Source organism: Condylura cristata, unplaced genomic scaffold (assembly GCF_000260355.1).
Source record: "Condylura cristata isolate star-nosed mole 26May11 unplaced genomic scaffold, ConCri1.0 scaffold00008, whole genome shotgun sequence".
NCBI lineage: Eukaryota > Metazoa > Chordata > Mammalia > Eulipotyphla > Talpidae > Condylura > Condylura cristata.
The window spans coordinates 23,805,602-23,821,533 of record NW_004567109.1 but is presented as its reverse complement, the minus strand read 5'-3'; the positions used below and the strand labels follow the sequence as shown (position 1 = coordinate 23,821,533).

General features: G+C 46.8%; 1 protein-coding gene across 1 annotated transcript; it reads right to left on the bottom strand.

Moving 5' to 3' along the window:
• Nucleotides 1–133: 133 nt before the first annotated feature.
• Nucleotides 134–8,087, bottom strand: DMAP1 (DNA methyltransferase 1 associated protein 1). The gene is made up of 10 exons (XM_004678915.1): nucleotides 7,688–8,087; nucleotides 7,100–7,191; nucleotides 6,666–6,861; nucleotides 2,172–2,330; nucleotides 1,906–2,073; nucleotides 1,487–1,672; nucleotides 1,255–1,326; nucleotides 910–982; nucleotides 476–771; nucleotides 134–251 (listed from the first exon to the last, which is right to left on the bottom strand). The coding sequence occupies exons 1-10, from the start codon at nucleotides 7,790–7,792 to the stop codon at nucleotides 192–194; spliced, it is 1,407 nt and encodes a 468-aa protein (XP_004678972.1). The 5' UTR covers nucleotides 7,793–8,087; the 3' UTR covers nucleotides 134–191.
• Between the last annotated feature and the right edge of the window lie 7,845 nt (nucleotides 8,088–15,932).

The window sequence follows — 15,932 nt, the reverse complement described above, 5'->3', positions numbered from 1 at the left end:
GCAATGGTTAGTCATTAGAGGGCTAGTAAGAGCCTCAGTGCAGAAAGCCCCACTGCTGGCCCCATGGAGTGGGTGTGTAGACCCCTCCTGACCGCCCTCCCAGCCAGGTGCATCAGAGAAGGGAAAGGAAGCAGCCCAGTCAAACTCAGCAGCTCTATTTACACAGCGTCACCCACACCCCGCGCGGCTTCTCATGGCTTCTTGGCTTTCTTCACAGAAGAGGAACTGGAAGCCGATTCCCGTCGCTTTCTCTGAGGAGAGACAGAAGGTGTTGAGGTCAGTGGCCCCCGAGGCCTGACTCAGGCTTGTGTGTGTGTTTCACATTCTTAGGGAAAGTGAGGCCCACTCCCCCTACTCCTACCCTCAGTATCAGAGCCCTCACGATGTCCCCTGCTGCAGGCACTAGAGGGAGCCGGCCTGTGTACCCTCTTCTGCAGGGTCAGTCCCTGCTCTCCCCACCTGCCCAGGCTCTTACCGAATTGGGTGTGAGCGGTGCGCCCACCACGTCAATGATGGTATCCTTGGTGGGGTCAGGGCCAAGTCCAGGTTCGGGTATTGCTGGCTCAGCAGAGGCTGGGGCCAGGCCCGATGCTGGTGTGGCAGGGCCACCCAGCACCCCAGCCCGGGCCAGGGCTTCATGACGGTGCCGCAGCATCTGTAGCTCATACTCGCAATTAGCACAGGCCTGTTTGAGCTCGTACAGCAGCACCAGGTCACTCCGCAGCTCATTGAACATGTGCACCAGCTCCTCCGTGGGTGTTGGGCTCAGCTCTGCAGGGGGTAGGTGAGAGGCACAGGGGCAGAACTGGGTGTGCTGGAGGCCAGTGACTGAAAGTGCCCTTGCCCTGCCCAGCCTTCATCCACAGCCTCAAGTGGGTGCATCCTCTGGGGCCCAACTCCCACACTCACCCACACCAAGCTCCAGCAGCATCTGTTCCAGGGCCTTAATCTTCTTCTGTCCCACAGAGCTTGGCAGCTTCATCTGCAATGACCCAAGCAAATAAGCCCTCTCCCCAACAAGGGAACTAAAGGCAGTAAGAAGTGGAAGCTAGCCCCTAGAGACAGCTCTGGGCCAAAAAAAAGCAACAGCCAGTAACAGTGAATTCTGTAGCCTCAGCCTGGCCGCATCACCCTTAGAGCCTAGGGAGGCCACCTCTAGCCACAGCACATCACAGTCTCATCACTGCTCCGGCCAGTCTGCAGCCTTCAGGCCACAGAGCGCAAGGCCCAAACACTGAAGGAAGTGACACATACCCGTTGGCTCCGTAGCGTGACACCTGCAGACTTGAAATCTGGAAACTTGATCCCTGCTGTCTCAGGAACAGCCTGGAAAGGAAGAGTTGCTGAGACCAGTGTGTCGCAGGGAAAGGGCCCAAGGTTAGTACCAGTCCCCTGCCAGTTCTGGTTGTTCTCAAAACCCTGTATTAGGGATCCCCTTTGCCAAACAATCCCTCCACCCTGAGCTGGGCTGACTTAGCCACCACACCGGCTTCTCAGCCTCCTTTTTCTGGGGTAGCTTCTTCTTGGGGGCCTTGCGTTCTGTGCGCCTCTGTTCTGCAGTGGTGTCTGCAGCTGTTATAAGCTTCTGCAGGTCCTGGCTGCGCTTTTCCCGTTCCTTCTTTCGGGCCTCGATCTTGCGCAGCTCCTGTAGCAGATACTCTTCTTCCGCTACCTGGGAAATTGATAGATTGAGAAGTGGGTGAGGGCACATGGGACCAAGAAGGTGTTGAGCTGTGAGGCAAACAAGAAGGGATTTTGAGGGAGATAAAGAGCTAAAGAGGATAGGGAGGGTGACCAGTGAGAGGCAGGAAGGACCGGGAAGGGTTGTAGGTACCAGTGGGAGGTCGGGTGATACAGAGGTGAGGTAGATGAGATGAGGAGATGAGGACAGTGGGCAGGGCTGACCTGCTCTGGGGTACGGTTATACAGACGCTCCAGCTGTTCCTTCCGTCGTCGCTCATGGCCCGCATCAAACACTGGTATTTTGAGGTCCGTGCCTGGCACAGCCCGCACATTGGCAAGCTTGGCACAGATGTGGTAGTAACGCTCCTTTAAGTCCTCCACAGAACGCTTCTGAGGGTAAAGAGCAGAGGGAAGGCATGGAATGACAGCACTGGGCCTGCCAGGCCTGGGGGGTTGAACCCATGTGCAAATGCTGGACGTCAGCTTACCTTAAACTGGTGATGGTCATACCGGTCATGAATAACTACAAAACGTAAGTCAAAGCGGCGGCTGAGGTCAAAGAGGTGGTCAGTTTCTGCCTTAGTCCAAGCATCATCATGAAGATAGAGCTGGTACTCCTGCTCTGAATATACAGGCACCTGCACAGTCTACTGGCACAGAGGGACAGAAGGGCATGCCCATGTCATGTCCAGTGGGCCCAAGCCTTCCTGTGACCATAGCCCCTCCTGTCTTATTGCCAATCCCTGGACTGTACAGAATCTGTCTGCTGGACCAGAGGCCCTGGATTCTCAAGGAATGTAGCCTGCCTTTGGATTTGCTCCAGAAGCATCTTCACCATGTTTTCAGTTCCAGAACCTCAGTAACAGGACACCTGCTTCTGCCCCTATGGTGAAGGTAAGGGGCCCATAGGTAAGTGCTTCCATGCAGTCCAAGATTAACCTGGAACAGCACAGATGGCTTAATACATGGAAAAGGCCCAGGATCTTCCAGACCATAGAACATTTGTCTAAAGCACTCCTGCCACCCAGTGGTGACAGCGAGACTTGCAGCCCTCTGGAGGTGAATGGTCACACACCTCTACAAAGAGGGGCCTGAATTCTAGTCTCAACATGTACACCCCTGCCCAAGCCCTGACTCCCTCCCTCCCAGGCCCCACCCCTAGACCTCCCTCAGGGACAAAACCCCCCCATCACCAGCTGGGTCAGTCAGTGACCCCTGGATTGAGCAGGCTAGCCTGCACCAACGAAGTATCCTTCACCAAAACCACACTGGCTCCAAACCTGCTCTCAAGATCCTTATTTCCAGTTGCCTCTTCAGACATCTTCTCCTGGAGGTTCCACATATATCTCAAATTTAACATGTATGACACTGAAAGCATCACTCGCTCCAACTTTTATTTCCACAGTCCAATCTCAGTGTTACCATCACCCAACCCAGTTGCCCAAGGAAAAACCTGGCAGGCATCTAACTCTAGCACGTACTCTTGACTCCTACACAGCCACTGCCAGCATCAGAGAAAAGCCCCCAGTGGTCTCTTTACTTCCATTTCGTCTTCCATCTGCAGCCTTCATCTCTGTGAACAGTGACACTTAAGGGCAGCCCAGATACCACTGCTGTTTGCAAACTGCTGTCACTGGTCTAGGCTAAGTATGGAAGTTGAGAGTTAGCACTTAAAAACCTTGAAAATAACATTATAGTGACTGCTGAAATATGGAAAAACATGAATTTGTAGTTGTCATTTTTCTATCTGTATTAGTCTCTGATGGATTAGATCAGAGATAATTTGAGTACAGTTCTAGAATCTGTATTTAATCATGTTGCCCAATCATTCCTTATTAAACAAACACCTCAAAGTCCCTGGTGGCCTAGGGGTTAAGTCTCAGCACTATCAAAAAGCTACAGCCTGAGTTCGATCCCCAGCCAGGGAGCTGATCCACATGGCGCAGCGGACCTCTCCCGTCTCGCCCATTGCTCTCCTTAGCACAGCAGTGTGCTTCAGTAAAATCCACCTGTTCTGCTCCCCAACTTGGTCTCTGATGAATCCTCTCACCCCCTCCTCCACACCTCTGGCCTATGCCCTGGTTCTTCTATGAATAAATACATCTTTAAAAAATAGTAAAATAAAAATAAACCCTTCAAAGGGTCCCTACTACCTTAAGGTAAAAGTACCTTTTAGATAATGCACACACTCTCCAGAGCAAGTACTGTCAGTTCACTTCCCACTTCAGAATTCAGCACAGGAGCACACTAGAGGTATCAATGAGTATTTATGACCAACAGTTTCTGGAACATGCCAGGCTCTCATCAGCCGTGGGTTCTTGCCTGAAATACCTTCCTATACCCTCATTCCTTACACTTAAGAGGCTATTTCATCCTCTTGACATTTCAGGAATGTCCTCTGAGAAGTCTCCCTGGTTTCCCAGCTTGGTTAATTAAGTAACCCTTCTGTGCTTCTCAATTCCAATTTAAAAAAATACTCAAGAACTGTGTACTCAGTCCTGCTCTCAAGGAACTCACAGTCAAATGAGGCAGACAGTCTTTTATTAATTCATTCATAAAGTATTTATCACGGACCTTTAGAGTAAAGGCCAAATAAGATGGATGGGGGTTTTACTCAAACTCAATCCCGCTGAAAAAGTAACCAGGTAGGCCTACAGTGTCAAGTGATAGCAGATCCAGGCTGGGAACAAGGGTTGGTCAGGGAAGCAGTAAAGGAGGCCTGGTTCAGTATTGAGAAACGTCTGCACGGAGAGACAACACATAATGACTAGAGAGAGCCTGGCATGTGCAGCTTGCGGAGGTTAGGGACGTGAAGCATGGGCAAAGCAGGGCGAAGACCAAAGAAGCCAGCGCAGCAGAGTGCCGCTCAGAGCCTGCGGCACTAAGGAGTTGAATTCATCGAGAGGTGGAAGCCAGCACAGTTGGTTGTAAAGAAAAAAGAGAGGGGTTGTGTTTCTCTTTCACAGAGACCACCCTGGCAGCAGGGAGGGCAGAGAAGTGAGACAGGACCCTGGAGACCAGTTGGCAGGTTTAGAATCTAGGTAAGAAGTGACGAGGCCTGAATTAAAGCCAGACCAGTGGAAAGCGGGGAAAAGGCACACCTGAAAGGATTCAGATTAAAAATCGTAGGACTTGGCAAGTGGGGGTCGGGGGCTCGGGGGAGGGCGTTCCTGGTTTAGGTATGTCACTGAGTGAGGACGCAGGAAGAGCAGGGAGGGTCATTAGGACACTTCACTGCAACTTCACTGCCTGCACAGTCTGTTTAAACTCGGATCTGACCCTGACGCCCCCAGTGGCTGCCCAGAGACACCAGGGCAAAACTCAAAACTCCTGAGCCTGGCCTCGGACTCCTGCCTGCTGGGTGGCCCCTGCGGAGCCCCTGGCCTCAGCTCCTGCCATGTCTTACCTTGGGTTTAAGCTTTATCAACAGGATGAGTGCCCACAGCATCCCACACGTGACTGGGATTTCCTTTGCAATCCTTTGCTCGCTCACGCAGCCCCATCTGCCTGAAGGTCCTTTCCTATTACCCCTGATGACGTCCTTCTAGACCCAAGCTCTGACTTCTCCAAGAAGATTCTATAACTTTCAGGCCCTTCCGGTATGCCATGTATACCGACAAGCTAACTGCTTGTGCCTTCCTCAGCCAACAATATGGAGAATTTTGTATTCATGTCCTTGGTGCCTAGGACTTGAATTGGCAGTGGACAGTGTTTACTACATGTAAAATGAGTATTCTTTTTGTCTTCACCTCAAAATGTCTTATCCAGCCTTCCCTCCCATCAACTCAGACCCCCTCCTCGCCTTCTCAATCTTTCATCTCCAGCTTCTCCCTCCACTAGACCTGAGGGGTGGGATGATAGTGAGATGGAGGAAAAAAAGGTGTGGAGAATGATGGGTCACTCCTGGCTGTGCCAGGTCAGAGAAGCCCATGAGCCATCCAGTGGGAGGTGTGCAGGCACAGTTAGACATACTGGGCTGATGGGAAGTTGGAACTTAAGAGCCATAAGTTCAAGTACCCAGCATTTTTAGGCTTAAAGTGCAGACTGCTTCAGGCTGTGAAACTGAGGCTGTCTTGCACAGTGGCTTACAAAGAGCGTAGGAAATCCTCACCCAGCCTAGCTCTGCCTCTCAGTGACCAGGTAAGTCTAGGTAAGGTTCTGCTCATCTGTACCTTAGTAATCTAGAATAGAGATAACTCCAGGAGAACAGAGGGAGATCTGATTTGTTATGGAAACAGAATCAGTAATGTTAGATACACCTCTAAGGTCTAGTTCAAATGACCTTTTCAGAGAGGCCCTGACCCGCCACCCTGTCTAAAGTAGTCTCCCTTCAACTGGAAGTTCACGCTACCTCATTTCATATCCCATTTGTCCTGGTTTCATTTTATTGATGACTTTTATCTGAGAGAATACAATTTTATTTATTTTATCTGCTTATAGTTTTATTATCAATCTTCCCTCTAACTTCTAACTTCTTTATCCCACTGTTGCATGAATTAACATGAAAGCTAAAGGAAAAGGCCAAGTCATGGATGATTCCCATGGCATCTAATATGGGGAGCAGGTTTGGGGGTAGCAAACAGGGGGAAGACTATCAGTTCTGCCCAAGGGTCCTACCTGATCTAAAATACCTGTGGGGCCTTCAGGGAGACACTAAGTAAGTGACTCTATGTGGGCACTGGTGCTACAGGTTGGCCTACTGAGGCAAAGTAAGACCACTAGCGAGAAAGTACATAGACAGAAAATCACCCAGGACATAGTCTAAGGAACACTGACAACTGCGGGGCCAGGAGGAGCCACCAAACACCAGAACAAGTCCAGACAAGAACAGGATCCCATGGGCAGGAAAGAAACAGTCCCACCCTGCGGGCAACTGCTGTGAGGGCTGAGTCGGTAACCATGGTCCATGCAGGCCAAAGTGTGCCCCAGCACCAACCCTAGCAGACAAGAGTTCACAGCAGTGGTTCAGAGTGGAGGCTCACCTTATTGAACCTGGCGAAGGGATAGTCCTTGCCTTCCTCAGCTGCCCGTCGCCAGTGGAAGAACATAGCTCCATCCTTGCGGGCCGGGTTGGTGAAGGGCATCCACTTCCAGGGCCGCACCTTCTTGGAGCCTAACTTGGCCTTCACTGTGCGGTAGCCTTGCCCAGTGTCACTGGGTAGCAGTGGGGGTGCGTCCCTGGCAGTGGAGTTTAGGGAGGTTAGAGTGTAGTCTCTGGCCAGGGACCTGATCTACCTCATGCAAGGGAGTCACACCTTGGAGCAGGAGACCTGAACTCATCCTACATCCTACTAAGCAAGGAGGAGTCCTGGCTGCTGAGGGGAGGTGGGGGCAAGGCGTGTTGCAGAGAAAGCTGAGTTAGAAACATGCAGGGGTGGTGATGAGGGGCCTGGGGTAGTTAGGGTCTAATACTTGCTTCTTGTCAGAGTAGAGCAGTGCATAAACCTCCCGGTGCATGCCCTCAGGCCTCTTGAAGGTCAGTGTCTCAGAGGACTTCTTGGACTTTTTCTGCAGAGGGAAACCACAGGATAGGTACCACAGCGTCGGTTCCCATCCCTGAAAATCCTTTAGCCCAGCTAACCCCTAAACAAACCGGCACCTACAGGTGAGGACAACACATATAAATACTGGCACATCATGATGGAACAGAAGGCACAGAAACCCACTTGGGAACAGCCTCAGTCTGAACAGGTCACTGCCTTCCCACCCTCCCCTGAGCCCTGACTTGGCAGCGTAAAGACACTGTTCTAGTTCTCAGACCGTCAACCTTCCTGGTGCCCCTCCCCAACACCCTACAGGTGTCACATCTCTTGGTCCTCACAGAAGTGCCCCATTTCGCACGGGTGTCCCATCTCATCAAAGTAAAACCACCCCCCGTGCCGATATGTCACGCCCTTCACCGCCCCTGTCACTAGAAGTAAGGTGCCCCTCGTCTCCCCAGTCTCTTCCCTTGCGACCCCTCCAGCCTCTTCATTCCGGCTACCCAACGCTCAGTCGCCCCTACCTTGTCCGGGTTGATAATGTCCTTCTTGCTGATGGTCCCGGAGGCTGCATCTCCCTCTGGACCCCCGAGTTCTAGAATATCTCGCACATCGGCGCCCGTAGCCATTTCGCTGAAAGATGCGGGAGCCCCAGAGGTCAAAGGTCAGTGCCTGAAAAGGGATCAGGCTTGGCTCGGGGGGCGGAGCCGCTCCAGCCCCAAGAGGGGGTGGGGGGAAGAAGCGCGCTGCGACAAGGGTGGCCTAAGTCAGGCCCCGGTTCCGCCAGGGTCCTGCCGCTTGGGTCTCCCAAACGGCCCTATCTGCCCCTCGGCTCCAGTGCTTCCGTGAGTGGCCTCCCCGCTGCGGCAGCCGCCGTCGTGCCCCTATCCCCGAGAAGCCGCGAACAGAAACTTCCGGTTGTGCGCAGGAGAAACACTGCCGAAAGGAGCACTTCCGGTCTGTGTTTCGCGGAAATGGAGCCGGCTGGTAACCTCGTAGGCAGCCACCAGCTCGCGCTTGTCGGTACTTTGCTATTTTCTGGCATTTTCCTTCTTATTTTCTTAGTTGCATTTCGAGCATCGAAAAGTAACTGCAGTTCACTGAACCCACATTTTTATTTCTAAAAATGGTAATAGTCGTACTTGAATCGATAATCCATGTAAAGCTCGAACAAGGGCCTAGTACATTTTTTTCGTTGAGTGAGTTGATATTTATTTCCCCTGTAAATTAAGTGCTAACTATGAATCTGGCGCTGTGCTAATGGTTGGGATGAAGAGAGAAAAACTAGACAAGTGAAGCTTCCCGGGTAATTGCTAAATAGAGGGAGGTTTGGCCCTCACCGGGACCTCTGATAAATAAAGAGGTGTATATTGGGTCCTCATGGTGCTTTCCTAGAGCCCCAGCTTCCTGGAACTTTACTAGTAGCTAACTGCATTATTTTGGGAGGCCCAAGAAAGTAATCCCAAGCAGGAAATAGCTGGGTGAAATACCCCCCAAGCTTGCTGATCTGATTGAAGCAAGACATATCTGGAAGAGATCCAGGGTGACTTAATGAGGCACCAGGAAGGGGGGGTTCATGCTGGGGCAATCTGGGGCTGCAGAGCCTGCTTGAAAGGGTTTCTACTTTATCCTGAGAGATAGATACATGGGGCGGGTCTGGAAGGAGAGTTGGGAAGAAGGCTGAAAGAGTCAGATTCATCCTGCCAGTGATGAGAGGGCAGGGGGAGGCAGTGGCAGTCAAGTGGAGTGAGCAGCTGATTGATGTGGATAGAGGAAACACAGCATAACCAGAAGCTCTCCCTTAGCACATGTTCACAGCCAGGCCCAGAAAAAGACTGGAGCTCCCGAGTGCCTGCCTGGTGCTCTTTTTCTCTACTCCATTCTCACCATCCCATTTACCCAGGCACCCTCCTCCTTCACAGCAAGACTATGCACTCCTAAAGATGGCAATCCCTCCTCTGCTGAGCTCCCACAGCATGAGGTGTGGAAGGGCCTGTACTATTTGCAGGAGCTCCTTACAAACTTAGGGGGAAAGGAAGGCAATCTGTTCTACAGTAGAGATCCAGGGCATCCCAACTTGACCTTTTCTGGCTCAGGCTAATACAAATTTGCCACATTTAAAAATGCACAAAGAGGCCCTCCCTGGTGGCACAGCAGGTTAAAACACAGCACTAAAAATGCACAAAGAACACAAATGAGGGCCTTTCCTGGTGGTGCATTTGGTTAAAGTACAACACTAGGAAGGAAGCTAGCCACTGCTGCTTCAGCACAAGTTTGATCCCTGGTCTGGCACAGCAGACCCCTCCTGTTTCACCCACTCCTCCCCCAACAGTGTATTTCAGTTAATCTGCCTGTTCTTCTCCCCACTCTGTCTCTAGTGAATCCTCTTACCTCCACCCCCACACCTCTGGCCTGTACCCCAGTTCTGTATGCATAAATAATTAATTTTAAAAAAAAAAAAGGAAGTCACAGATGAAATGAGATGTAACAGTCAATAAATATAACAGTCAATAGTATGCAGCTATTCAAAGAAATGAAATATTGAAAACTTATGAGCAATCATAATGAAGTAAAAACAAAATCAACAAACAGCTATAAACAAGAAACATTATAAGGGGATAGAGAGGGGAACAGGATCAAAACTGGGGCAGGAAGAGAGCACCAGACATTGGTGATGGCACATGAGTGAACTGGTGGTGCGAAGTCCATGGGGATTACAACCAAGACGAAAAAATGTACAAAATGAAGAAAGATGCAAAAAATAAATACATTAAAAAATTAAGCATGCAAAAAAAATTAAACATGTATTCTGGACATTTTCAAGTTGTATTTTAGAAAACTGAAATAGTACTTAATAAATATTGTTTACCATACTTTTCAATTAAGATATTGGATTTTCTTTAATAGGATTAGTGTTTGTTTCTCATCAGCCTTCAAGTGTAAAAAAGAAAGTTGTTGTTTACACATACATAAAAGATCCAACACATTCCACTGTGTAACAACTTATCCTGAAACCAAAACCAGAAAGAGAAAATACATACACATGTTCTCCTTTTTGGACAAGAAAGCAAAAAAAAAATCCCTTTTTAAAATTTTAACAAATAATGGCACAGGGTTCAACACAGCACTATGAAGCTGTCCTCAGCCACTGTAGCACAAGTGCTATCCCCAGCCTGGGAGATGACCCACGGGGCGCAGCATGTGGGTCATTATTTAAAAAATAAATTATAGGCACATGGGTGACTCGGTGATGGGAAACCCATGGGGATTACAATTGAGGTTTAAAAAAAAGTATAAAATGATGTAAAAATAAACTATTATATTTTAAAAATAAATAAATAAATAAAATAAACAAGTGACCCAACACCTCACTAAAGAAAATATACAGGTGTCATGTGAGATGCTCGATGTCATTCATCAGCAGAGAACTGCAAATTAAAACAGCAATGAAAAAAAGTGAAAATAGCAATGAGGTATGAAATAAGTAAATAAATAAATTATAAAAAGTTAAATTAAATCCTGCAGTGTATTAGAATAATTCATTAAGTCCAAAGAGGATTTATTCCAGCATTGCTAAAAATGGTTCAGTATAGAATATCTAGCAATGTATTATATTAATAAATTAAAAATATGATTACCCTAATAAGTTTAACATCCACTTATGATGTAAAAGAAAGTTTTCCTAACACACTAGGAAAAATAACCTTAATTCAATAATTTTTTTAAGATTTATTTATTTATGCATACAAGAACTGGGGACAGGCCAGAGGTGCAGGGGATGAGAGGATCCACTGGAGTCAGTGGGGAGCAGAGCATGCAGATTTACTGGAATATACTGCTGAGGGGAGCAGCAGGTGGGTCAAGAGAGGCCTGCTATGCCTAGTGGGCCACCTCCCTGGCAGGAGATCAAATTCATGCTTCAGTGGCTGAGGACAGCCTCATAGGGCTGAGATTTAACCCTTGAGCCACCAGGGAGGGTCCCTCAATACATTGTTTTTAATCCAACAATGATAAAAAGAAAACAACAGCAAATACCATACTTCTGGGGAAACAACATAACACCCAATTGAAGTCAGAAATAAGACTAGGAAAGACCTTTTATCACCTTATTATTCAAAAGGGCACCAGCTGCTTTCTTTAATTCAAGAAGAGAAGGAAAGCAATGAGGTATAGACATTAGAAAAGAAGAGGCAAATTGTGATTATTTGCAGATGACATTGCTTATATAGATAAACTTAAGAAATCAGCTGACAAATGATTAAGAGAATTCTGCAAGGTGACCACATACAAGATCAACATACAAAAATCAATAGCTTTTCTATATACCAGCAATAAGCAATTAGAAAATGTAATGGGAAATAAATTCCATCCACAGCAACAACAAAATCTATTAACCACCTAAGAATAAATCTAAAACAGAATTTATTTCAAGCCCTCAAAGATAGTTTAAAATTAGGGAATCCATCAACCTAAGTAATCACATTGATAAAATCAGATTGAAAACTTTACAATTATGTAAAGCTTATGAGAAAATTCAAGATCAGTGTCTGGTAAAAACACAAAGTAAAACAAGAGACAAAGGCCATTTCCCACCTATGATAAACAGTTGGTTTTCTTTTTCTGAGATACTAAAAGCAAGCATCATCTCCAATGGCTAGGTATTAAAGGCATTGCCATTAAAACCAGGAGCAGGCAAAGACCAACACTATCCCTCAGAAGTGGCCTGTATAAAATGAGATAGAGGATTTAACAATGGGATAACTTCATATAGCAGATCCCATTCCAGAGTCTGCCAAAATATAGAGGGGAAAGCTTCACCCCAAGCACAATTGGCTGGAAGTTGAACTCTCACCCAGAGACAGAGACTGAACGAAAGTGTATTGCGTCCTATTTCCCTACAAAGTCATCGCCAAGCGCTCTCCAGTTCTTAAGCTGTTCTAGAAGTGCTCTGCTTGAAGGGGAGAATTTTTGACAGAACAACCTTGAGATTATCTTCACCTGGGAGGCAGGTGAACCAGGGAGAGGCAGGACAGAGAGCTCTCGCTCTCCCGAAGGGAATCGTGACTAGCAGTGGTTAAAGAAGAAGAAGGAGGAAAAAAAAAAAAAAAGGCCAGCGTGCGAAAAGAGGGGACAAGTTCTGTTTGGCTCCCGAACGGAGTTGTTCGGACTCCCTCCCAGCGCCCACCTGCACCCGGAGGCTGTGAGCCGCCAGCATTCCCAGAGCCACCAGGAGGGGGCGCAGCACGGCGCTGGGAGGGAGGGTGTCCGCCCCTGCCTGGGTGGAAAGATAAGCATTTCCCAGAACTGAGAGGTGAGCCCTCTGATGGAATGAAGCATGGAGGATTTCAGGAGGGAAGGGAGGCTGTGTTAGTGGGTATGTGGGGGAGGAGTGTGTGGTGCAAGGGAGGATGGGAGTCACGTCATCTTTATTGTCACAGGGCCCCAAGTTCGCTTGTTCCCTGGCCCCTTATTTTGACTTCAAGGCGCTGGAAAGCTACTAGCAATATTAACAAGGTTAAGTATGGTAGTCCTCCCAACTCAACCTTATTCTGAGGTTCATCTGTACTCAATGTATACACTGTTATTTTAATAAACGAATTATCTTCTGGATAGTACCTGACAACAAACACTTTTACAATGGTAGTGTGAAATAACAAAAATTCAACAGAGTTCATTTTAAAGATCTAATGGGCTTTATCAAATGACTCAGAAACCTGGCAGCCTACCATCGGGCAATAGAAAAGTGCTCCAAAAAGCTGTCCAATGAAAAGTGGAAGGAGAAAGACAGCAAGGTCACAGGAGAAGAAAATCTCGCAAGCTAGTTTGCGAACCTTTGAGGAGCTGGAAAAGGCCTGAAGGCAGGTGATCTCACCTTCCTTGCCGAAGACTGGAAAACATGAACTCATTGGTGCTGGCCAGAAAATTGCATGCTGACCAGTTAGGACCACCTTTCTTGGGGCGAACATGGTGCTGAATCTGCAGTGGGGGTTGAAGCCCAAGTTAGGCTGTGTGTTAAGTCCGGGGGCTTCACACAGGACCTCCATGTGGGGCCTATAGTTTTCTGTTTCACAGTAATGAAGTTGCACACAGACACAGAATGATCTTTGCACCCAATCCTACTCCATCTCCTGACATCTACCTCTTGGGACAGAACAAATCAGAGGCAGCCTAGTATATTGGCATTGAATGTGAGTCATCTTTCCTGACACATGATTCATTTCCATCTCTTGGGAAAGAATACAAGAAATAGTCTTAAAATTCACAAATTAAAAACAACAAGACCCTCACTGGTGGCACAATGGCACAACAGATTAAAGCACAGCACTGTGAAGCTATCTGGTGCCACTGCAGCACGAGTTTGATCTCCAGCCATGGAGGTGACCCACATGGCATAGCAGACCTCTCCTGACAAGCCCGCTGCTCCCCTCAGCACTGTAGTAAATCTGCTCGTTCAGCTCCCCACTCTGTCTCTGGTGAATTCTCTCACCCCACCCCCCACACCTCTGGCCTGTACTCCAGTTCTGTAAGCAAAAAGAAATAAATATATTTTTTTAATGTGAATAAACAAATGGTTGGCCCCTCCTATCTACACTCCTCCAAATACCTAAAATCAAATATATATCAAACTCTGAATCTCAATTATTAAAGGATGCATCTTTTTTTGATGCACACATAGAATGTTCATAAAATATATTTCAGAGTATAAAGAAAAACTGCAACAAAATACACAGTGCATTCTGCAATACTAGAAATTCATAAAAAATAAAGTTTCATACACTTAAACTTTTTCTACTGCACTACTTTTAAAAATGATCTTTACAGTGAAAGGAAAATAAAAATTCTGAATCATTGAAGATAATATCACTGATAATGAAACACCTGAATAAATGACCTACTTAATCCTATTAAGTACCTAATCAATGAAAATGAAAGTAAAGAAATGAAACACTGACATAACAAAGAAAAAGATCAAAGAAAAGCATAAGAAAGGAATTAATAAGAGTGAAGAATTGGTGAATCAAAAAGCTAATACATAAATTAAAAGGCTCATTATTTTAAAACACAACTATACAAAATTTTAGACAACTTGATTTTACAATCTGGTTCTTTAGAAAGAAAGAACAAATAGGGCCCTCCCTGGTGGCACAGCGGGTTAAAGTGCAGCACTGCGAAGCTATCCGCAGCCACTGCAGCACAAATTTGATCCCTGGCCTGGGAGGTGACCACATGGTGCAACAGACCTCTCCTGACCACCTGCTGCTCCGCTCAGCAGTGTATTTTAATAAATCTGCCTGTTCTGCTCCCCACTCTGTCTCTGGTGAATCCTTTTATCCTACCCCCCCTCCCGCCCCCCAGTTCTCATATGCATAAATAAAAAATTTTTTTAAAAAAGGATAAATATACAAACTAAATGGCAAGAGACTCATGATCATCCAAACAGCGTCTACTACACTGGTCAGTTTTATGCAAATAACTATGAAAATTATGATGAATGATACTTTTTTAGGAAAATGTATTTTACCTTGATCCCGAGTCTGAACATACAGAGTTGTAGAAATATGAATTTGTAAAAACTTAATAACAATGAAATCAGGAGGCCCAGATAATTTCACAAAGGATTTTATACAAAAATTTTTAAAGATAATCCAAATGTTATAAATAATTCCAGGGGATAGAAGATGAAACACTTCTAATTTTTTTGTGAAACACCTAACATTAAATGAATAAAAAGGATAAAACATTAGCAAACAAAACTCAATAGCACATTAAATATGCATAACCAAGTAGGGTTTATTTCAGGAATGCAAAGATGACTCAATATCAGGAAATGTTAGGAGCAAACATTAGCATCAATGGAGAAAACTAACTGATAATCTCCATAGATGCAGAAAAGTCACTGGGCAGAATTCAAAGACCATTTGTATTAAAGACTTAATAAAAGAGAAATGGAAGGACACTTCCCTTATATATTTTGACCCTAAATCTAACGTCTTAATTAAGGGCAATGCTAGAGACATTCCTACTTGTGATATAGTTTTTTAAGATGAGTTTTTGTCCCAGGCTCCTGGCACAGAACTTGAAAAACTCATGGAATTTCCTGAGTGATAGTGTAAGCAAGCAAGTAACCGCGGGAAGGGCATATAGAACTGGGGTACAGGCCGAGGTGCAGGGGCAGTGAGAGGGTTCACCAGAAACAGAGTGGGGAGCTGAACAGGCAGATCGACGAAGTACACTGCTGAGGGGAGCAGCGGGCCGGTCAGGAGAGGTCTGCCGCGCCATGTGGGTCACCTCTGGGGCAGTGATGGAACCTGCACTAAAGTGGCTATGGCGAGCTTGCAGTGCTGTGCCACCAGGGAGGGCCAGATTTTTGCCTTTACTGTGCATGTATCTGACCAAAAATGACAATTCTGTTCTGAATGTACACACTTAATTTACTCAAGTTGGTTGGTCAATTTTTTTGTTTTTCTCAGACCAGACTAAAATCTATAGGTGACTCTCTGGCTAAGGTTTTTGTCTGCTGCCTATTTTAGGAGCTAGGGAAAATATAAATTACCTTGATAGAGAAATCTACATTTAACTTTAAAAAGAGACAGACCCTGGGCCCTCTCTGGTGATGCAATGGGTTGAAGCACAGTGCTATGAAGGTATCACAGCCACTGCAGCCAAATTCGATCCTCAGCCAGGGAGCTGACCCACAAGGCACAGCAGACCTCTCCTGACCAGCCCACTGCTCCCTCAGCAGTGTATTTCAGTGCATCTGCCTGTTCT

Excerpts from the sequence above, each read along its gene's own strand:
- DMAP1 (XM_004678915.1), bottom strand. The coding sequence starts at position 7,792 with ATGGCTACGGGCGCCGATGTGCGAGATATTCTAGAACTCGGGGGTCCA. Across the intron at positions 2,331-6,665 it reads CCTTCGCCAGGTTCAATAAG|ACTGTGCAGGTGCCTGTATA; the intron begins GTGAGCCTCCAC and ends CTGTGCCAGTAG. Across the intron at positions 772-909 it reads GCTGCTGGAGCTTGGTGTGG|AGCTGAGCCCAACACCCACG; the intron begins GTGAGTGTGGGA and ends TACCCCCTGCAG.